We start from the raw sequence: 23,164 nt of genomic DNA, 5'->3' as shown, positions 1-23,164 counted from the left end.
TGCAGACACTTGAGTTTTCTACTTCTGAGTCAAGGATAAGTAAGTAATAAAGGTACAAAGATAGGTTGGTGGCAGACAGTGTAATGCCAAACTAAGGAGCTTAAATGTGGGCAGTGGGCATCTGATAAGAGATTGATGAGATTAAAGCCATATTTAGGAGGATTATCTGGACCAGTGGGAAAATGCAGAAGTTAAGGAGGACAGTTATGGTTTCGAAAGGGAAAAGAGAGATGCAATGCTGATGGCATGCCTAAATGGGCTTAAAAACGCGAAAAGGAAGTCTGTTAAGGAGATGTCACCCAGAAAGACTCCTAGTGCTGCATGAGACCCATCTGGCCCCTTGAACCTGCTGGGAAACCTGCTTTGCAGGCTCCTAGAAGTCAGGCCCGTGTTTGCTGCAGGGGGACAGTGAGTCTGGTTGTTTGAAACACCTGTTTATGATTGTTGTAACATCTCAGTAATAGTATAGACATGCTTTTTCTCCTTGTTGTGAGCACAGATAGGTGATCACTAAGAAAACATAAGTGCTGCCTGCCCTGGCTGGTGTCGCTCAGTGGATTGAACCAAAGGGCCTGTGAACCAATGGGTTGCCGGTTCAATTCCCAGTCAGGTCACATGCCTGGGTTATGGTCCAGGTCCCCCGTTGGGGGCATGCAAGAGGCAACCACACATTGATGTTTCTCTCCTTCTCTTTCTCCCTCCTTTCTCCTCTCTCTAAAAATAAATAAACAAAACATTAAAAAGTAAACGGAAGTGCCAGGAAAGCTGTGGCAAACTGAGAAACTTGGGCTGCGGGAGCAAAGCTTACGTTAGATGGTGGGCGTCGGGCCGCATGTGGTGTCACCCAGTGGGACGCCCGCCTGGTCGCACCACCTGGGTAAGCACTCTCAGGCTGTTGGTTTACAGTCCTTGTTCTAAGTAGACACTAAATTAAAAGAAAGTTCCCTTTTAAATGATTAGGCTAAAGTTAATCTTTGATCATTATTAACAGTGTGTCAGGCGCTCTTCTACGTTCTTTATACAGGTATTGAATCATTACAACTGCCTTCTTGAAGTACGGTTGCTGTCTCTGCTTCCCGACCCGGAAACGGAGGCCCTGGAGGTTACGCACTTGCTCAGGGTCACAAGGCTAATAAGCAGTGGAACTAGGACTTGAACCCAAAGCAGCCTCTCTAGAACTTTTCTTTTAACCACTGTGTTAAACTGACGCTATCTTTATCTGTTCTCACATCCCACAAATAAGCAGATGCATAGGTAGAGAGCCTTAAGCTCCAGCGCAGCTTATTCAGAGGTGTCAGTTTGGTTCAGGCCCTCCTTGAAGAGATGAAACTCCAGAACTGACCCTTGAAAAACTGCCTTTCACAGAAGAGGTAATATACTGGATCCCTGGGCGACCTTGACAGAGCAAGGTTCAAAGGACTGTTCTCTCCTTATCACTGAATGGATCAGTGGTAACTTGCAAAGTATATGTTGGGAACTCTGTATTAAACATTGAAAAAGACCTCATGATAATTCTTATTTGATGCACACTAAAGCATGTTGGCTTTTCTCATGTTCTCATATGCTCTCAAAGAGCACATTTGATAAATATTCAAATTTGGAAGGAAGGGCAGGGCAGTCGGTCGCGGCGCAGGCGTCTGTACAGTGCCTCGGCGCTTGTCAGGGTCTCCTGCCATGTTTAGTGTGGCTCCCTTCTCTCTGGTCTACAGATGAAGCATGTGAATGAAAGGTTCCAGGATGAAGACAATAAAGAGGTGCTTCTCATGTGCATTGGCATCACATCGGGGGTTGGACGGCTGTTCTTCGGCAGGATTGCAGACTGTGTGCCTGGTGTGAAGAAGGTTTATCTACAGGTACTCTCTTTAGCCCTTTCCCCCAGCAAATTATTCTGTCACCTACTGGCTTGTTTATTTACTTGTTTTTATTTGCTTAAATTCTTCTGTAAAGATGAGGAGCCTAATTTCTACAAGCAGTTTTTCAAGGGCAAAATCAGTTCAGAGTTTTGGGTTTTCAGCATGAAAAATGGGTGATCAAACACAATCTTTGTTTAGTTGTGGAACTCCACGAAACCAAAATGTTTTTTTGCCCATAGCCTTTTTAATAAGAAGAGTGTTTTTGGCATAGTCCTTATAGTCATGTGCCTCTTGCAGTATCTTGTGAAATTCAGGAGCAGGGTGTGTTTGTCTTTCGAGCTTCTTTACTGCAGTTTGCCTTCTGGGTGTTGTGGAGTACACATTAAACAAAAGCTACTTCTTTTGTAGCTTTTGGAACATGGTCTGATGGACCATGTTTGGAAGATCAGATGGACCTCATTCAACAAGTATTTAAGTGACTCCATGCCTGCAGATGGAGCATGGTCTGTGGCCTCAGTCAGTAGTTGACGGTCTCATGGGGAGACAGAAAACAGTGTTACAGCACAGTGGAGTAGTGGGCATGCTGGGGGTGCCAGAGCCACAGGGGTGCCAAGCATCTGAATCACTAGTGAGGGTCTGAACAGCCCTCCTGGGCTGGCAGTGTTAAGTCATGAGTAGTAGACAGATAAGGAAGACAGAGAAGCATGTTCCAAGCAGAGGAAACCATATGGGCAAAGAAGTACAGGTGTGACGGAAACTGAATGTCTGAATGGAATAAAGAGAGAACAGTAGATTGACTGTCTGGGGGGTTAGGAGAGAGCCAGGTTGGGAAGGGCCTTTATGAGCACAACTGAGGATGAACTCTGTCCTGAAATCTACCAGGACCCATGAAAGGATCTGAAGCAAGGGAATGACATGACATGAATTGTGTTTTATAAAGTTTAATCCAGCAACTATGAAGGGTGGGATGAAGTGGAGGAGGGATAAGAGTTGAGAAAGTCACAAAAGGCCACACCGAATGATTCTGATTCTATGAAGTGTCCAGCCCAGGGAGTTCCGTAGAGACAAAAAGTAGATTAGATTAGTGGTTTCCAGGGACTGGGGGAGGAGGGAATGGGGAGTAACTGCTACTGGGTGTGGGGTGTCTTTGGGGGGTGATGTATTCTAGAATTAGATAGTATTGATGGTTGTACAACCTTGTTAATGAACTAAAGCCCATTGAACTGTCCACTTTAAGTGGGTGGGTTTTATGGTATATGAATTTATATTTCAATAAGGCTGTTATTTTTTTTTAAAGCAGAAGCAGAGGGACAGGTTGGAGACTATTTAAGTGCTCTAGGCAGGAAGAACCAGGGCAGAGATATGGGAATCAAACAGGGAGTAAAATAGGGGTACAGGGAATGAGGTGTCGATGGAGAGCCATCTAAGCTGGGTCTGAGATTTATGGCTTGGATAAAGGAGTGGATATTTTTGCTATTATATCAAGTTGAATAATTCAGTAAATTGGAGTAAAATGATGAAGTTATTGTTGCCACATTAAGTTTGTGGTGCTTGCAGGAAAGCCAAGTTGAGTTTGGAGCTCCTGAGAGTCCTGTGGGACTTCGGTGTTCATGGGCTGTGTGGGGTGAACGGAGGACCCGGGGTGTGAAGGGAGGACCAGGGGTGTGAAGGGAGACCCAAAGAGACTGGCCAGATGGGTAGGGAAAAGCAGGGCGCAGGGGTGGGAGCAGTCAGCGGCGTCCGTAGCTAGTGAGAGGGCAGGCTTGGTAAAAGATTAAGAGGATTTGTTGGATTTAGCAACAGAAGTTTCAGTGGATTGGCAGGTGCAAAAGTCTGACCGTGATCGGCTGAATAAATGGAAATGTAGACAGCTTGGCCCAGAAGCTTGGCTGTGGAAGTGAGGTAAAGGAGAGCCAAAAGGGGGACTGAGGGTTCGGCACTGAACGTGTCTGCTCACTATGTGGAGGAGAGGCTGTATTGGAGCAGGGCCTTGAAGGAGAGGTGAAATTTGGGCACAGGAAAACGATTGGAAAAGGGAACAGATGAAGTACCTGACTGTGCACAGCTGGGAAAGCTGACCGGTGGAGAAAGTTGATAGGAAAGAATGTATTCCTGTGAAATTCGGTGTCAGGGGAGAGCTCTGTGGATACTGTGGACCCCCAGAAAGGCAAACGGGTGGGTCTCAGGGCACGTGAGACTTTGCTGGAGGCAAAAACGACAAAACTGAAGCCATGCCACTTTGGGTACCTCCTGTTGGCCACAGTGATGCTGGGATAAATCGAAGCCTTCGGGATGAGGGGAAGACAGAATATGAGCTGGACTTGAGCTCTGAGAGCTGTGGGCACCAGGCTCCCGGCGCAGAGCAGGGCTGCTGGGGATGGGACATCCAGGACAGCTCTTAATTCACAGGGGCCCAGGAGTCAGAGCCCACTCAGCGGCACATGACACACACAAAGAACTTGTGCTAGTTGAAGTAATAACAGCCACCACACATTAAGCATTTCCACATGCATTACCTCCATTACTCCTCAGCCCGGGCCTTTGAGGAAGGTCCCGTTGTTTCCACAGACAGATGTGAGCACCGAGGAGCAGAGAGGCTGCCTCGCCGCGGGTGTCTGTGTGAGTAGGTCCAGGCAGACAGCCACAGGAAGGAGCCAGCCACAGGAATCGTCTGGTCATACAGCCAGAGGATGGGTGGGAGAGTTCTGCTTTTTCAGATGTTTACTATACTGTTGATGGGGGAACTAAAGAGTTAGAGATTTTAGCCTTAGTTGATAGGCTTCAGTGACTAATGTGTGTGGAAAGCTATTATTTCAGGAATTGGAATGCATGACCACCTGACTCCAGGAGGCCAACAAGCAATGCAGCCTTTATGCCCTGGGGGGTCTGCAGGCCTTGGAGACGGTCTGCAATCTGAGCCGTTGTGTTCCAGGAAGGGAACATCCATGATGCAGATAAAGAATTGTTGATCAACAGATAAAGTACTAGGAAAATGCTGCCAGACTGCAGCTCTTTTCCAGTGAACCTTCTTCCCAAACCCCTTACCTACCCTTTCTTCTCCTTATAAAAAGGTTGGCTTGAGATGAGATGTTGAGACATTTTTTGAGGGTGCACAACCTCCTGTCTTCTCAGGTCGCTGTTCATCTGAATAAAGCGCCTGTAAAGATTTGATCCTTCTCTCTACTTACTGGTTCTGTTAATGACGGGCAGCATGAATGCCAACCGTTCCAGTTTCACTGTGATCATTCCCTGTTATATTAATACCTGATTATGGATATCCACGTCAAACATTTAGCAGAACGTTTGGTCTTGTTCTCAAGTGTCAAGGGAGCCCTCTAATGGACATTTGCTGCATTACAAACTTTCAGCTTCTTTCCATTCATTCAAAACATTCTGGACAGCCCAGGCAAGACTTCCCACCCCACAACGAAAAGTGGTGCTTCTCAGGCCCAGCAGCCATACCAAGGGAAGTTGCACCACCTGTGGGGTCCCCAGCCTGACATATTTTTGTTTTGACGAGCAAAAGCCATGAGGAAGGTGGCATAAGAACAATTAAAAAAACCCAATTATTTCATTTTCAGAAAAGCAAAACATGCCCGGGCTTGTGTGGCTTAGTGGATTGAGCACAGACCTGTGAACCAAAGGGTTACTGGTTTGATTCCCAGTCAGGGCACATGCCAGGGTTGTGGGCCAGGTCCCCAGTAGTGGGGACACGAGAGGCAACCGTGCACTGCAGTTTCTCTCCCTCTCTTTCTCCTCCCTTCCCCTCCCTAAAAATAAAATCTTAAAAAGCAAAACATAAAATAAAATTTCTGAGTGCCTACCATGTCCCAAGCACCCACCTAGACCTTGGTAGCATAATTTAAACAAGACAGATATGGTCCCCGAATTGCTGGAGCAAGACTGGAAGCAGGAAAATATTTTCCTGTTTGGGAACTCAAGAAGACAGAGTGGCATGCTAAAAGGTTGGAGAGCCAGGAGGGGCCAGGTGATACAGAACCTTCAGAACCAAGAAGAGATTTTACTTCAGTGGGTCTTTGTTGGAAAATAATGGGGCCTGACTTTACATTTTAAAGTCACTGGTTGCTCTGTGTGTGGTGGAGGGAAGCAGGAGTGCAAGACGGGAGGAAGACCAGCGAGGAGGTCCAAGTGGTGGTCCAGGAGTGAGATGACGGCGGTCCACAGGAAGGTGCCGTGGGGCATAAAGTTACAGTATATTTTACACATCGGTGTTTTACTCCAACTTGTGAAACATTTTCCTGTTACTCATGGGGCAGTCAGGTCATTTACTACATTTTGGGGCACATTTTAATACATGTTACATGTAATTTACAAAAGAAAATACCTCCCTAATTTGTCCCATGTTTGCTCTGCAGTGACACAGCACTGAGTTAAAAGTCAGTAATCTCATTTTGGGTGAAAGGTTAGTCACAACCTTTTAGGTCCTCTTTTGGGTCTTACCTGTGAAAGTAAGGTAAGTCCATCTGTCCTGTGGCTGCTGGGAGCTGCTCTGGGTCCGTCTTGTGAACACAGTGACTCCGGAGCCAGCCAGCACAAGGCCAACCCACACGGGACCTGTCCTTTACACCACGCCCCTGGCTCTGTCTCTCCGTCGTCCCAGCTTCCCAAAGTCAGTGTGGTGTTGATTCCTGGCTGGGCTGCGACCGGTTCCAGCTCGGCCTGTTTGCTCGTTCCTCTTTCTCTCCTCTTTGCCCCTCTGGTTGCCTGCCTTTTGGCCCAGCCTGTAAGGGTTGGAATGGCCTGCTGCTCACCTCTCTTTCCTTCCTTTCGTTGGTGTTTTCTCATACCCCACCCCTGCTTTTGATTGTTACATTCCAGCCTTCCAGCCTCCTGGGACTCATATAGTTCTCTTTGCAACTTGTCCCTTGACGCCACTTCTGAGTGGCAGCTGGGCACAGAACACACTTCACAACCTCCCACAGGTCTGATTCCTAGTCAGAGTCATCTTGGGTTTGCGAGGCTGCAGAGCAGAAAAGCACAGGCTCTGGGGTGAGACCGGAGTGCACACCAGTCCTGCCGTTAATTTGTCTCCAGGACTGTCCTCGGCCTGTGGTGAGGATTCACGGTGACATCTTCTATTAAGGGCTAGCCCAGAGTGGATGACCGATTCATCCTTGCTTCTAATTTAATATTCTATTAAATACTGAGGCAGATCCTGATCTGGAACAGGTCTCGAGAAAGGAGACCTTGGAGATCCTGAACTGGCGGCTTTGTCACAGGTAACAGTTCAGGAACGTATCTCACACTTTTGCTGAGAGTTCTGAATTCAGACGTTCGTCAAGGTCCTGGTTTTCAGGTATTTTCAGCCTAACAATTTTAAATCCTGAAAGGAGAGATAACCAAACTGCATCACACAGAATAATAATGGTTAAAGAAAATCTTTGCAAAGGTTCTGAGACTATGTTCTCATGTCTACTTTATTGGGAAGAAGACAGGCTGTGTCCTGGTATTTTCTTACCATCTTTCCTCACTTCACAGGCCTGTCTTCCCATCAGCAGTAAATTACTATATATTTGAGTCTTTAATGTGTAACTGTTTCAGAAGTGTGGGAGTGTTGCAAAGGTCTGGAAGTTGTAGCTCCTCAGTGAAAGAATTGGAAACTTGGGTTTGGATCATCCTCTGCCGTGTCATGTTTCTGTGGCGTGGGCACAGTGAAGTGTGGACCCCGAGTCCGTCTGTGGGAAGCAGACAGACCCAAATGGCCTGTGTGTGGGCGTAGGAAAGATCTGGGAGGATGCAGACCAAACTGAGTGGTCATTTCTGCCGAGGACGGCGGGGAGGGGTGAGGATGAGAGGGGCTTGAAGGAAGACTTGCATATATCACTGTATACATTGTTCTAAGACTTGAATTTGTTTTAAAAATTGTGTTCATGGGTTACTTCTGTAATTTAGAATTTTTTTTAATTCAGCAAAATGAATCACTGTCATATCCATCTTCTTGTGAAATCTCCTCTGGCTGAGGTAGGATGAACTGATTTGTGTTGCCCGGTTTTTTGTTCTTTTTTACATTTTCCTGAAGATATCTTGGGATAAGTATATATGCTTTACCAACATAAGCTGTTTCCAAAATATTATCCAAATTCCTAGCAACGCCCCATCCTGCACGAGGCCCCTCCTCTCAGCTGGGCTGTTTGCTCCCTCAGGCAGAAATGGTGGTGCTGGTGCTGTGGGGAAAGTTGAACAGACTCCCTGTGAAGCACTTCAAGAGGGCTGTGGCCTCTTGTGCTCTAGAAGAAACCAGCCACTCGGCTGTGGCCTGAACACGGCCCTTTAGTTTGTGGCGGACCAACAGATCTCTGCTGCCCACTGGTTTCAGCCCTGGGTTTCCAGCTGGGGGCTCTAAAAGCCTGGAAACTTTATATCGCACCAATTTGTAGGAGCAGCACTACAATCTAACCCTGGCCACTCTCATGCCTGCCTTGGCAAATGCCTTCTGCTTATTCAGGTGCAGCTCATTTTTCCTCTGCAACTATACTTAGGTTCCTGAGCAAAAGTTGAACTGACAGTCCTCCAAGAATGCTCTTTGTGGTAGAAATGAGAATAGTAATAGCAAACAAAAAAATTTTTTTGTTGTTAAGTACGTAACCTAAATCAAGCAGGGGGCTATTCTTCTAGAGCCTGCAGTATCATGACAGGATGTGCTTCCTTGGGTGGTTTTAAGAAAACAAAAGCAGGAAAGACCTCTCAACTGTCAATGCCTTATTAAATGTCAGTGCCAAAACCCAGAAGAAAATTAGAGACCTTTGAACCCTTATTTAAATCTAACCAGAGCCGCTGTGAGGAAAACAGACCAAACAAAACAAAAGAAAAACGAAGACATTGCATGTGATACTAAATTTATTCATCTTTCAAATTCTGGAGCCCAGAATCTACAGATCAGTATTTGATATATGGATCAATATTTATTTTGGGCAGTGACGAGGAAGTTACGAACCTCCTCTAAGAACAGTTTGTGAAATCTTGGCCTGTGCTCCTTGTGGCTCATATATCCCTGCATATGAGGGGCAGGTCTCTCCTCAGCAGCCTGGCCTGTGACCCCCTAACTGAGCTGCATTTCGGATGGTGACACCTGCTGGGAAAGAGCATCACTTCTCACTCCTGGGGCTACAGGGAAGGAGGAAACGGCTAGTTAGATAAATGCTAAAGAGTAAATGTGTGAATTTCTGTGAACTCAGACCTTAAAGAAACAACAAGAAAGTTTACTTTGAAATAACTATTTTAATTTGACAATTGATATTAAAATTTAACAAATTTAAATAACTAATAATATTGTCAAATGATTGAAAAAGACTATAAATTAATACAGTATGAATTGAGAATAGGAGAATTTGCAGTCAGGTTAAAGTATTAAGAAATGTGCCCAAAATATATAGTAATACATTTTGAACTCTAAAGTGAATGATTTCTCACAGAACTGACCAAAAAACTGATGTTCCTCAAGGGTTTTTAAAACACAAAATACCTGACTATTTAGTCAGGGGCATGGGCCTGTTTTCTCTGATTACCAGATTGGCAACAGATATATTTTTGGCATGCCGCAGGGTTTTAGTAATTAGTTCATATGCGTCACGAGATGAAGAGGTTGACGTCACCTCCGTGATGGAAATACTGAGAAAGTGCTCCGGGAACTCCGAGGGCGGGGCTGTGGGAGTTGTTACATATATACCATCCAGGGGAGCTGGGCCCGGGGGCAGCAGACCCGTAACTGCCTTAAAGTTCTAAATGTGTGGCTCAGTAATGGTAAGATTCACGTTTCTGAATGTAGAGTTGACATTGCGGTGTCTGTCCCAGGTTCTCTCCTTCCTCTTCATTGGTCTGATGTCCATGATGATTCCCCTGTGTAACGTCTTCGGGGCCCTCATCGCTGTCTGCCTCGTCATGGGCATCTTCGATGGATGCTTCATTTCAATCATGGCCCCCATTGCCTTCGAGTTAGTCGGCGCCCAGGACGTTTCCCAAGCGATTGGATTTCTGCTTGGATTCATGTCTGTACCCATGACTGTGGGCCCACCCATTGCAGGTAAATGTAATTATTCTCCAGTAATTACATTAATTCATAGCATTATTACTACAGGTCCTAAGTCTCACCTGTATATAAAATATATTAGTTACTGGTCTTTTGCTTTTGTGTGCCACAAAAAGCCAAATGCAACATGTCACATAGTCCACGATTCCATTTATGTGAAATACCCAGAACAGGTGAGTCCGTGAAGGCAGAGAGTTGATCTGTGGCTGCCGGGGGCTGGAGGGAGGGGGGAGGACGGAGTAACTGTATAACGGGGTGGAGTTTTTTTCTGGTGAGGTGAACACGTTTGGAACTAGACAGAGAGGGTGGTTGTACAACACTGTGAACATCCTAAATGCCACTGAAATGGTTAATTTTATGTTACATGAAATTCACCTTCAGAAGCCTTCTGAGTGGTAGTGCAAAGATGTCTCATGTCCAGTATTACTTGGGTGCCAGTGTGACTTAGGATGATAAGAAGATTGGTCAAAATTTAAAGGTATGTGCTGTCATCCGTGCCGGCACGTGAAGGGCTCAGTTACAGTCCAGCTCAACCCATCCTCACACACGGAACCACACACATCTAGCAGGTCTGCCGGCTGGGAGCCAGTCAGGAATCCAGCAAGTGGCGTCATCACTGCGCAGACCAAACCGCTCAAGTTCTCCAGGCACAGCCTCTGAAGGAGACCCTCCAGCCCCTCCCTCCCTCCCACTAGTCCCACTATTTTTACACCCGACAAGCTAGCTCTTTAGGGTTTCCAAGTCCATAGTAGACAACAAGCAGCACTTTAGTAGGAATGGAGTTTGGGACTAGAAGTAACTGATAACAGACCCGGAGTAAAGGTGGTAACAGGAAGCCTCCGAAGCAGGCAGAGCAACAGAGCAACCGGGGCACCAGGAGGTCCTGGGGGATCCAGTATTACAGCCAGACAGAGTAGTTCGTGTTTGCAAGTGTGAAAGGTTCAGTTATGCAGGGCATACTCTCATTGGGAAGATGGGAAAATCGCACACTTAGACATACTGTATCTTTTAGGTTTCCACCCAGAGTGTGTGCACCCTTTTCAAACGTGCTGGTGCCCAACTGGACAGACCCTCGGCAGGGTTGGGCGTTTAGTGCGCCGTGTTCCCTGGACGTTGCTGGTAACCCAGGTTGTAAAGTAAAAGTTTTATACGTTTAAAAACACTAAGGCAACTAATTAAAATTTGGATTGGGTTAGAATTAAACATAAGGAATATGCTAAATAACAGTTTTCAGAAGCAGAATTCAAGGATCTATTAGAATGCCCCAGGCAGGTTCTCATATTTTCCTCTCGTGAGGATAAACCTGAGTTACCTTTCAAAAATGTATTTAATCACCCTTTTCTTCCTAACTTAGATTTATACATTTTTCATGACTTTAAATTATAATTTTAAATAGTTTCCTATTATTTCATAGACCCAAGGAAGGTTCGCAATGCCAGCACTTGGAGGTGTGCAGGAACATTTCCAGCCTGGTGGCAGCTTTTCTGACACCGTGTGGCAGGCTGGCCCGGACAGCCTCCAAAGGGCTCTGAGAAAGCCAAAGCTTGGTTGCAAATGTGTTTTCCATGTAATATCTTGTAGTCTATGACAAGATTAAAGATACGAGATCTTTTCCTTCCTCATATCACGAAAGGTGTATATTTCAGACACATTTCCTAAAAAGTGTTTAGTAATATGAGACGTTTGACCTAGTTCTACTGAGATGAAGTTATTAGGTGGGGACGAGGCAGGCCATCAGTGGGACTGAGCTGAGACCCCTAAGGGTCCCACTTGTTCTCTCTTGGTGACAGTTTTCCCCTTTCCAGGGTTACTTCGGGACAAGCTGGGTTCCTACGACGTGTCATTCTACCTGGCTGGAATACCCCCCCTGATTGGAGGAGCCGTCCTTTGTTTGATCCCGTGGATCCACAGTAAGAAGCAAAGAGAGATCAGCAGAACCACTGGAGGAGAAAAGACGGAGAAAATGCTGGAGAACCAGAGTTCTCTGCTGTCGAGTTCATCGGGAATCTTAAAAAAAGAATCTGATTCTGTCATTTAATGCCTTATATACCTCCACCAGACTGGACTTGCTTTCAGAAGTTTAAGCAAGTTTTCCTTTTATATGAATTGCAAATTTCTTATTTTTTTAATCACACCCTAAGAATAGCACAATAATGGGAAATAGAACCATTATTACTGTAAGAACCATTTTCTGCCACTGAATGGCTGTCTGATATTTCCATGGGCCTGAGGGCAGAGACTCTGGCTCATGAAAACAAATAATATGAGAATTTGGATCTGTTTCAGTAAAAAGCAGCTTTGGAAACTGTGAATGCTATTTAGCATCTACAAGTATTTAAAAATACCTCAAGTTATACTGAAAAGATTGCTGTTTGGTTAGGACTGAAAATATTGTTTGTTTTCTCACATGCTGTTTTTAGTTGTGGTATCTATATTTTAATTTCTTCTCCTATTTGGAGAGTTTTTTTTACAAAATTTAAGCATCGATTTTAGGTAATGTGAGATATTACCTAAACCTCAAGTCTGTGTTGAAGTCACTCACCTGTTGAACAGGTGTGCGCTCTGGGGTCGGGGTCCTCTTGGAGCGGATGCTGAGTGACAGTGTCTCCGTGATCAGCATGTGAGGCGAACAGGATCCTGTTCACACGGGCAGAGCAGCTCAAAAATCAGGTATTTCTTCCATTTTCCCCTTTGGGTTTGCAGTGTGTGTTACTCAAGTAGCCAGAAACACCCCAAATTTCTGAATTTGTTTAAATTGTAACAATAAAGTAAAATAGAATGAACGAAAGACACTCTGGCAATTTTAATGTAGAATTTTTTTCACTTCTGAATTTGTTAGCTCTAGGACCTGATATTTAAACAACATCTTACTGAGTATGTTGTCAAGTTGCAGCCTCAGGCGCAACGGGGAACAAATCTTAGTGTTTGTAAAGAGATTCTCTATTTCTGGTGGCGCAGTTGCTCCCATTGGCTTGTGAAAACAATGGGTCTTGAAAGTTTGAAAGCATCTGTAAGGAGAAACAACTGCTACATTTCCAAGACTTTCTGGCAGAAATTTGCATTCATGTGTATTTTTCCTAGTGTGTTCCCCCTTCACGTCCCCGGTACTCTTTCCTGTTTATGCACAGACAGTTGTAAGAAAGTTGTTAGCATTTTAAGGGCCTAACATTAAAACCCAAGTCATGTCATGACCTGTACTCATCTACAGAAAAAAGGGGCCACATTCCCAGTCCCTGGAATTATACTTCAGTGTGTTTTTGTTTCTTATTTAGGTCTTTAAAAGTTAATAATATGCAAATATATTTAAATCCTAAATATAGATATATATTAGATTTTCCTCAAATGTAGCTTTTTCACCTGGAAAGAATGCTGCCCTTTTCTAAGGCACCTCCAGGATCCACCTGTTTCCAAATTCCCCATGAGGAGGAAAACTCCATTGTCTACCCACCTCACTTTTCAGCTGCTATTGTTTCTGAAAGGCAGAGCGTCCCCACTTCCGCTCCGCTCCGCGTCTCCAGCTGAGCAGGGCACCTGGAGAGCAGGTGGGTTCCTAGTTGGAAGGGACTGGCAGGTGGCTCACCAGAGGCTGCAGGAAGTGCGGCTGTTACTTAGGCGGCTAGAAAACCCAGGAGCTTTCCTGTCACTGTCAACTTTCTTATCTGCAATCTTGAGAGTTCTAAACATTGAATTTGGAATGATTTTTAGTAGGATTTTAAATAATTTTGATTGTGAAAACACTCAGCAATTTACTACTTCCAATATTTCCATTTCATATTTAGGGAACTTAGGGAATTTCTTTTTTTTTGGAAGGTTCTATTGCAGACACACAAAACCCCCACAAATCTACATTTGATCACACTGCCCTCTTATGGTCTTATTTTAAACTTCTAGAAAATGACTTAGAAATGATGTGATACATTATCAGGTTTTTCATTTATTCATGCCCAGTTATAAAAACATCATTTCCTCACATTCAGTGCTTTTGAGATAGGTAAGAACATATAACTAAGACCAATCCTAAAACCTGCCTGAGACTCCTAGGACTTGCCCACCTGCAGTTCTACAGAAGGAATAATTCTAAAGTAGAATATTTACTCAGTAAAGACTCCCAAAGTACTTTTCCTTTCCAAATTTGGCTGATTTTAGGGGGGAGAGGTAATAATCTGAAACTCGAAGACTTGATCTTGCTTTGTTAGTTTTCATAATAAAATAGAAAAGTCACTTAAGTTTTTATCATAAAAATTAGATCTCAGACCATTACACATCGAATGTCACATACATGTAGTTATCAGTCCAGCAGAGTGAGTCGGCAGGATCCGTCACACCATGAAGCTCTGTTGTGATAGACTCTTACGGAGAGTACTGTGCTGCAATAATATAAAGTTGAAAAGAAAAGGTATAACAGGTAAAATGCTAAATTTCATAAAATGCATATTTACTAATATGTTGTTTGGTACAAAAAGTTCTAAGAGTCTATAAAGTTCTACAAACTAAGAAAATGAAAAATACTAATATCCATAAAGATTCATGTTTCAGACACAGAAATATTAATCTTTCCATCAAAGTAAATTATTTCTAATTCTGAACAGAGTTTTAGATGGACCTTTTTTTTTTTAGTTAAATTCAGACACTTTTTTGAGAGGAAAATAATAGAGTCAGACCTCTGCTTTCCAGCTCATCATCCTATTTCTGACAGGACTCCGTAAATTCTCACATTCCCGAGTTTCTTGCATTTGAGGCCAACAGTAACATAAAAAGGGGAACAATTAGTGTTCTTCTCTGCAGAAAGCTGGACCAGATACACAGGTAGCTGATGCCCAAGGATATTCCAGAATAGGTTTGGTTAAATTTTATTGCAGTGGATATTGTTGAGATCCATCCATTTCAGGTTATTGATACTTTATTCAAAGTTTATAAATCACTTTGATCGCAGTTGCAATGCTTAGCCTATAGCCCTACTATAAGACTTGTAATTTCCACTGAAATTACAAGTAGTAATTGCATTACGTTTCCAATTCTATTCATTTGCGTTTCATGATCCGTATGTTGTCTGTTTGTGGGTGATCCCATGGGCTCTGCCCAAGTGTGGAGAAACTTTTAATGCTATTAGCTTCAACTTTTCACACCTTTAAAGTAAATAGACACTTAATTTTAAAAATTACTTTAAAAATTTAAAGTAATTTTAAATATGTTTCCTTTCATATTATCTTCATCCTTATCATTCTTTTTCCCTTTACTTCCCCATAGCCTTCAAAAATCTCCTTTCAACTGAGGGTGCTAATGGTATACATTGAAATTTTTAAAAATTACGTGATTAAAATTTGGGGGGTATTAAGTTTCATATAATTGGTCTCTGTGCTGACATATAAAACTTTATTTAACTGTTTAAGGTTAATACTTTCAGAGAAAAGACTGTCAAGTTCTTAGCATACATATTTTTGGAGGGCATAATTTTTTACTTTGATTGTCCTATTTCTTTAAAGTCTTGCTAAATCTTAGTCCTGAGAACACACCATGGAGGATCCCTTGGAATGTAGGGAGCCGCTTGGATGCGGTTCCCGTGAACCTGCCTTAGGCTGACACACACTTGGTGGGTTTACAGGTACAATACAGAGGGAAAAGGATAAGCTAATTAGCTCCAATTTTTAAATATGTAAATGACTTAAATAAGTATTTAAAACTTATTTAAACCCTTTCAGAAATTTCTAACACTGAAAACTTTATTGTTGCTGGCATAAACATTAAGGAGCAATGTCTGTATTAGATTAAAGATTGTTGCCTTTTTCCAGTACTCAAAACGGAGGAGGAGAAGAACTTTATTTCTTTTTACATCTGTAGTAATTTTTAATTTGAAAGACAAGTGGTGTCTTGGCTAACAGAAAAATGCACCATTCATATAGTTTGGTTAACTCTTTAAAAACTCAAACCTTTTGCTTTGTTACTAAAACAAAAGAATAATTTGCCATTCCTAACGGGGATCTGGTGGTGTGGAGTAAGAGCATACCTTAGGAGGAAGGCTTGTTTCCTTACTGACAGTCATTATTCTGCTCATGTCACACTCGCCGATTATTTTGTTGTTGATGACTTGGTAAAAGGAACATAAGACCAGTCAGAGTCAGCGAATGGTTCAGGGGCCGGGGATCCATCTTAAGGCGACAGCAACAGCACTGCAGCTCCTGGACTCGCCATCGTTTCATAGCCATGGCCACCTTCATCATTTCAGTTGCTGGCGGAGACTAACGCTTTGGTTTATAAATACGCCAGAGAGTGAAAGGTTACAGTGCTCAAGAATAAAGGGCCAGATGCCCACAGCTAAATGTGAGACCTGAATACAGCTCAGAACCTCACCTACCGAAGTGTCCTAAGTGTGGGCTTAGCAGATGGCTCCTTCTACGACGATAAAGAAACGTGGAGCAATATTGCTGCATCTTTGAATCACTCGAAGAAACCTTGAAATCTGGGACATAGTAGTTTACTTAGCTAGTTCTTTGTTAAATAAATCCGTTTTTGAAGTAGTGAACACTAATCATTTTGACCCCTACACACTCACAGATATCCCCCATGGTATTATTTTCTTGACAGATGTAAGTCTACCTCGTTTATGACACAGAAGAGTTTACTTTTTTTATTATGACGTTGGAAAGATACTGGGAATTAAATAAAACCTTTGTGAGTGCTTGACCATGACACTCACCCGACTACAACAGCGCACCGCCCTCAGCTTTCAGTGTGCGCCTCAAAGCTTTGCGGAATCGGGAGCTGGCAGCGATTCTGGGATGACGAGGCAACCAGGGGCAAGTAATTAAGGGGGTCAAAATAGTAGAATTTCCTAAGTGCTTTGTTCTGACAAATGGATATAAAAGGAACAGAAAATGAGCATTAACTAATGTGGCCCGTGGATAATCTAACAAAGGAAAGATCTATGCATAATAATGAACACTCACTGAAATGCTTTGCCAGTGGCTTTTCCAATTATACAGGCAGCTTGACAATGAGGTTTTGTTCTCATTTGTGTTTTCTTTGGCAGGGTGGTGGGTGATCGCTGACAATAGATTATATGCTTATGCCTTAACTCCAAAGCTTACACTTTGAACTTCTATAAAAGGCTCCATTTTGCTAGTGGTAATGATTTTTTGCCTCAGTGGAGTTTTTGAAAATGCTGTTGTTGACTGTATCTATAGTGTAGAGGTTAACCCACAAGTTCCCAATTTAATTACAGATGTTTCCAGCCTTTCAATATTAGTTCTGTAAGAAGAGAATTTTGGAGTTGAATGTCACTGGGCATGTGAGAGGCACTGTCTGTATAAAGTAACATTAAGAAATCAAGTTAGGTATACAATACTATTCTGAGGCCTCTAATATACAGAGTACAGCAAAAGTAGGTTTCTAATTGTTCATATAGAAAATAATGTAATGATAAATAATAATACAAGAATAAACTCTGTGTTTCATGTACTCACAACTGTAAACTTACTTTTGCCCCACCTTTTATGGCTTTTATTCTTTACCAGATAATACTTTCCAGTACCTGTCAGTTATTGGAAGAGTGGATTTTAAAAGTATGTTAAATGTGTGTGAACACAAACCTTTTTTTACTCTGGCCCGCCCCTCATGCAGTCTCCTGTAATATATTTGGATGGGAATGCATTGCAGGCGTGGAACGGGTAAACGCACCTTTCATTATCCAGCCTGCATGGGCGTGTTATTTCAGGGACCGAGGGCTGAATTCTGACCCCAGGCTCTGAGCTGATTGTAGTTTGGTGCCTTTTTTCCCCAAAGAAAGATTCAGTCAAGATTGGCGCTAAATTTCATGCTTCTTTCAAAGTTACTTTTTCTTTTAAAGCATATATAGCACAGTAGGAAGTGTGAGATCCAGCAGTGTTGTGCGTGTTGCCTTCTGTGTCTGCATCAGAGGAAAACACCTTGTCTGTACGGCAGTTACTGAGTTCAGATACCTCCTTAGAGGGTATGTGGTTCTGGTAAACACACTGGGCTTTAAAGTGGGAAATGTCAAAGAAAATGATCACCAAATAAAATGTATGATGAACATAGCCTCCAGACACCTCTGCTCAGTGTTTCTAGCACAGTTTTAGATGCTAAAAGCATGCTGTAACTCTGAGGGTATATTTAAAAATATGTATATTTTACTGTATAGTTATATATTTACAAAATAACTTTAAATAGGTATTTTAAGGTATTTCTCAGGCTAAAATCAGAGTTCTGGGAGTCATCAGTCTTAAAACTTGGGTAACGAGTTACATTTTTTAAAGAAAATTCACACTGAAAGTATCATTGTTCATCCTTCAGATTTAACCTAAAGACTTAAATTGATAAGGACTCCGAGTCAGTGTCAGCAAACCCCAGACCTCTGGTTTAGCAGGGAGGTGTTGGTCCAGCATCATGGCCGTGGCCGTGTGGCCGTGTGGCCTTCTCGTAACCGTCCATGCAAATTCCCGGGCACTGCTGAGCCCCATGGTCCTGCCTGCAGTACCTGGAGGAAGTTGGGGACCACAGGCTTTTATTTAATCTTGCTGTCTTTTACAGACTTTGCCTTAACTCTGTTTTGTGAGGATTCAATAAATATCAATTAGAAAAATGATGGTACACACTATCATTTTCCTAATCAGGAAGACCATACGTTCAGAATCTACTACTAGAGTTTCCTGGATTCTCTGTTAGTCGAGAGTGCCTTTTTGCTGTTGACATGAGTTGTATGTGGAAGGGAGAATGGGGGCTTCTTAATCAGACGTTACAGTAGAGTGAAATTAAATAGCCCTTTAAAAACGACTTCTGACGTTGACGTAACTGTTAATATATTGTGGTTTGAGAAATATAAGCTTGGACAAGCACAATGCTTGATAAATGTGTGTTCTGTCAGTTTGTTCTCCTGCCAGTTTGTTTATTTTGGCCTGAAAGTTAACAGCTACCGCAGTATCATTAAGGGAGCGCTTAGATATTTTAAGTATTTCCTAGTATATGATCTTTTTCATGTCAACTTATTTTAATATTTATCTGAAAAGTAATTCTTAAATTATTTTGCATATTTTCAAAGTTAGAAAAACATGCTTTATCTTGGCCATCAGAGCCGAATTGTCCCAGGAGCATGCTGTACCCCTGGTGCCTGCCGCCGTGCCTCTCTGCAGGGTGCCATGTGGGCACGATAGTTGTTTAAATGTATTTCACCATGCGAAATGATTATGTTGGATTCGATCAGCATGCAGTATTTTAGTACGTGCCTTTTAAAGATATTTGTTTTTAAAGAGTATAATTTATAATTGATTTTTATGATGTATAATTTAATAAATAACCAAAGTCTTTTGAATGAAAAGAGCTTTGTAATCATTTTACCGTGGAACAATGTGATATACTCAGTAAATAAAATAAAAAAATTTAGCAAATTTCTGTAAGGCTTTGTGATTATATTTATGAAATTCCTGGGGAATAAAGGGAAGAAAAAATTACTAAAGTGAAGAAAATAGTCTGTGCTGAATAAAAGAAAAAAAAAGCCGTGTGCTTTTAAAGCTGTTTCTGTATATTCCAAGTATGCCTGGGCATTGTTATTTCCCTGGAATAGAGGACAGGGATAGACATGATCCAAAAGCACTGTATAGTCTGAAAACTATTTCTGTTTGACACTTGTTTTGTAGTTAACACACATTACTGTTTCTTTTACTTATGCTGATTTTACTTACTAAATTCAGTCGGTACTATTCATTCATAATTTCAGGGGATGAGCAAGAACCAGGCTGGAATATTAAAAAAACAATCCCCTGAATTATGGATTACCCACATTCAGATGATGTTTATTAGTTGATGAGCCCTAATTACAGAGTTAGATTCATCATTTATGTTTAATGGTGCCAGAGAGACCTGGCTGGTGTGGCTTAGTGGATTGAGCACTGGCCTGCAAACCAAAGAGTGGCTGGTTCTATTCCCAGTCAGGGCACATGCCTGGGTTGTAGGTCAGGTCCCCAGTAAGGAGCATGTGAGAAACAACCACACATTGATATTTCTCTCTCTTCCTTGCCCTCTGTCTAAAAATAAATAAATCTTTAAAAGATTTTTTACATTAAGCTCAAGAACAGGAAATTTGTAATTCACCATTTAACCCAATAATTACTCCTACGCCCACATGTGAGAGCCAGAGTGTGCAGGCCACTGGGGGCTTTTGAGAAAACTGGGAGAGGATGGGTATGACTGATTCTGAGCAAGATAAAGTTCACTCTGCTGAAAAAATAAGTTTTATGGAATAAATTAGAATTCTAATACAGAAAATCTAATTATCATAGTATCAAACTTTAAAAAATGTATTCTTTTAAATTTTTTTTTATTTATTTTTAGACAGAGGGCAAGGAAGAGAGAGATATCAATATGTGGTTGCCTCCGGCACGCCCCTCACTGGGGACCTGATCTTCAACCCAGGCATGTGCCCTGACTGGGAATCGAACCCATGACCCTTTGGTTTGCAGCCCACATTCAATTCATTGAGCTACACCAGCCAGGGCCATAAATATCAGACTTATAATTTATAGTTCTCTTCTCATAGTGTCCTACAGATGAACCTAAAACTTTAAAATCAAGGTTTCATTTTTTGAAATCCTCAACTCAAGTGTCACCGGTGTCCCCTTGTTCCCTTCCAGGGACAGGAAGCTCACTCTCTGGCACCATGGTCTCTGCACCTGGGCCCTCTGCCTTCTGTGCTCATCCCATCAGCTCTACCACCTTTTACCTGTCCTTGTCGCAGTGGTCCGTGTCTCCTGGGTCGCTCCTGTGTAGCCCTCAGCTGTGGCAGCACTGGCATGTGGCCCAGTGTTCGATATTCATATGGCGCAACTTTATTTCCACTTACAATGAACGGAGGCACTTGGAACCTTATCTCTGGAAATGGCTTCACCTTTGAAGTCTTAGATGCCAACATATCTCTTACCACAGCTTCTGAGCACTGTGTTCATCTTCCTCACTCCCACTGGGCCTGCTCTTCAACCTTGAGGTCATCCTCCCATTGACTCCTGCATTCCCTCCAGTCCCCGTCCCATCTCAGTCTACCAGATCTCTTCAGTTCATCTGTTCCCCAGCCCTTAACCCCGGGATCTGCGGAACTCTAATCGGCTCTCTGAACACTCCCCTCACTAGGCACCCCTACATTGCCCCACTCCCACCAATTAAACACGTCTAGCATCCTCCACTGTCTTCTCTCTCTTGCGTTGTCATTTTTCCCTCTCCATATTGGATCATTTCCATCAGCATATATGTACATGCTATTATGTACATCCCAGTTTGGGGGAGAGGGGGAAACCTCTGTTAAACCTCCTGCCCTCCTCAGTCATTGCCTCATTTCCTTCCATCCATTTACAAAAGAAAAACAACCAAACAAAATTCTTGAAGAAATTTCTACTTATTCTTTCTAATTTTATACCTCTGCCCAGTCTCTCTTGAATCCACTCCACTGAACCTGCCCTTCTCCAGGTGCCCCCGGGCCTCCACAGCAGATTCCAGTAGTCATTTCTCCTCATTTTATGTGGTTTGGGGAACCAATCCTGATCTCTGAATTGGGCTTCCAGCACAACGGCTGCCTGATTTCCCTCCAGTCTTTCTAGCCACTCCCTCTCAGCCTGCTTTGCTGAGTCCTGCTTTGCATGGGTCCCGCTCATGTTCCAACCTGTAAATATTGAGACATGAGCCAGTAACAGGTCAACCTGTTTCGGCTTAGTGTTGAACTCCTTCTCTAGCCTGTGCATGCTCAGTGTCTGGGTGACCTTGTCCTAGGGTCTCCTGATGAATTACTACCTAGATGTTGGTGGAGCACACACTTCCCCCTTCAACTCCAGGCACCTCTGTCTGCCAACCTACCACCTCTAATTGGATGACAAAAAAGAATGTCTTGGCTTAACATATTTAAAACTGAGCTGCTGATGTTCCCTCCTAAATGTGCCTCTTCTGCAACTCCTTACTTCAGTTCACGGCGAACTCACTCCTCTGGTTGTACACACCAAAAGCCTTGGAAGTATCATCCTTAACTCCGCTCCTCTCACAACCTCTTCTAGTCTGCCAGCAAACCCCACTGGCTCTACTTCTGAATGTTAGACTCTCTCCCCACTTCCCACTGCCCAGCTTGCTACCACTCTGCTTCTAGCCATCCCAGTCTCTTCTGTTTCTTGTTCTCTTCCCTTGCATCCCCTCTGAGGATTCTTTACAAAACAGCCAGCACGAGCCTATGAAAATGTGGCATCAGTTCTCTGCTCAGAATCCTCCCGTGGCTCCCTGTCTCTCTTTAAAAAAGTCCTCGCCATGACCAGCAACTTCACTCTTTCTGGCCTCCATTACAAGTCAGACCGCATCCCCTCCTCTGCCCTCCTGGTCCGCTCTGCCTCCTTCCATTTCCATCCTTCACTGCTACCCTTGCTGCCCTTCCCCTGGCTTTTGGCTCTTGGATCACCGTCAAATTCTTCAGGTTTTACTCAAAAATCTCTTCCCTCTGTGAGGCCTTCCCTAACCTTTTAAATTTTAACCTCCCACCCCTGACATTTCATGGCTCCCTTCCCAACTTATTTTTTCTCAGCTAGCAGTTACTCACTAGCATACTATATAGTTTATTTATCTCATTTATGGTCTGACTTCCTTACTAAACTATAAGTTCCACAAGGGTAGGTTTTCTTTTTTTGATTTATTATTTTATCTCCAAACATTCAGAAAAGTGCCTTTCATGGAGGAAGTGCTCAATAATTATTTGTTGTCCAAATGAATGGTTTCCAAACATGTCAACATTAGCTATGGATCTTCTCCATCTAGGGAACATTTCTCTAGAGAAGTCGGCCAGTGCAGCTGGAGGGAGTCGGCAGTGCCAGGATCGGGACTGGGCTGAGTCTGGCTGGTGTGGCTGTTCCAGGGCCCAAGAGAGTGCCCACGTATTATTGTTGCAGGAAAATGAAGCAACCAGACACCGAGGGTTTCTGGAGTACGAGGTTTATTAACGTGCACGGGCTCAGAGGAGTCAATCTCCAAATTCTGAGCCTCGAACAAAGGGAAAGCAGTCATTTTATAGAGGGTGGGGAGGGGTGGAATAGAGCTAGGGGAGGCCTGTCCTTCAGACTAAATCAGGAGATAATTTACAGAAGCAGAAAGCAGAGCGCTTCACTATCTCTGGTATGTAGGCGATCAGTTAGAAGAAACAAGGTAAATCACTGGGCTGTTAAACATCCAGGCTGTAAAAAAAGCAGTCCCCTAATTGCTGTGCTATATTTTAAAATAGCCATCAATTTCCCCC

The 23,164-nt window shown here is 43.1% G+C and overlaps 1 protein-coding gene across 6 annotated transcripts in view; it reads left to right on the top strand.

The window, feature by feature from the left end:
• The window catches only part of SLC16A10 (solute carrier family 16 member 10), a 124,582-nt gene extending 105,316 nt beyond the window's left edge, over window positions 1-19,266 (top strand). For 5 of the 6 annotated variants that reach the window (XM_037159025.2, XM_053664746.1, XM_053664747.1 and 2 more), the window contains 3 exons: window positions 1,710-1,853; window positions 9,666-9,894; window positions 11,706-19,266. In XM_037159025.2, the coding sequence (XP_037014920.2) occupies window positions 1,710-1,853; window positions 9,666-9,894; window positions 11,706-11,938 (606 nt within the window). In that variant the 3' untranslated portion in view covers window positions 11,939-19,266. The remainder of the gene's footprint in view (window positions 1-1,709; window positions 1,854-9,665; window positions 9,895-11,705) is intronic. The other variant, XM_037159026.2, reaches the window with a different exon arrangement.
• Window positions 19,267-23,164: the final 3,898 nt, after the last annotated feature.

The sequence above is a fragment of the Artibeus jamaicensis genome, unplaced genomic scaffold, assembly GCF_021234435.1.
Source record: "Artibeus jamaicensis isolate MK-2021 breed Jamaican fruit bat unplaced genomic scaffold, CSHL_Jam_final contig_387, whole genome shotgun sequence".
Classification (NCBI taxonomy): Eukaryota; Metazoa; Chordata; class Mammalia; order Chiroptera; family Phyllostomidae; genus Artibeus; species Artibeus jamaicensis.
Note: the sequence above shows the minus strand (reverse complement) of the source record. Positions and strands in the feature narration are given on the sequence as shown.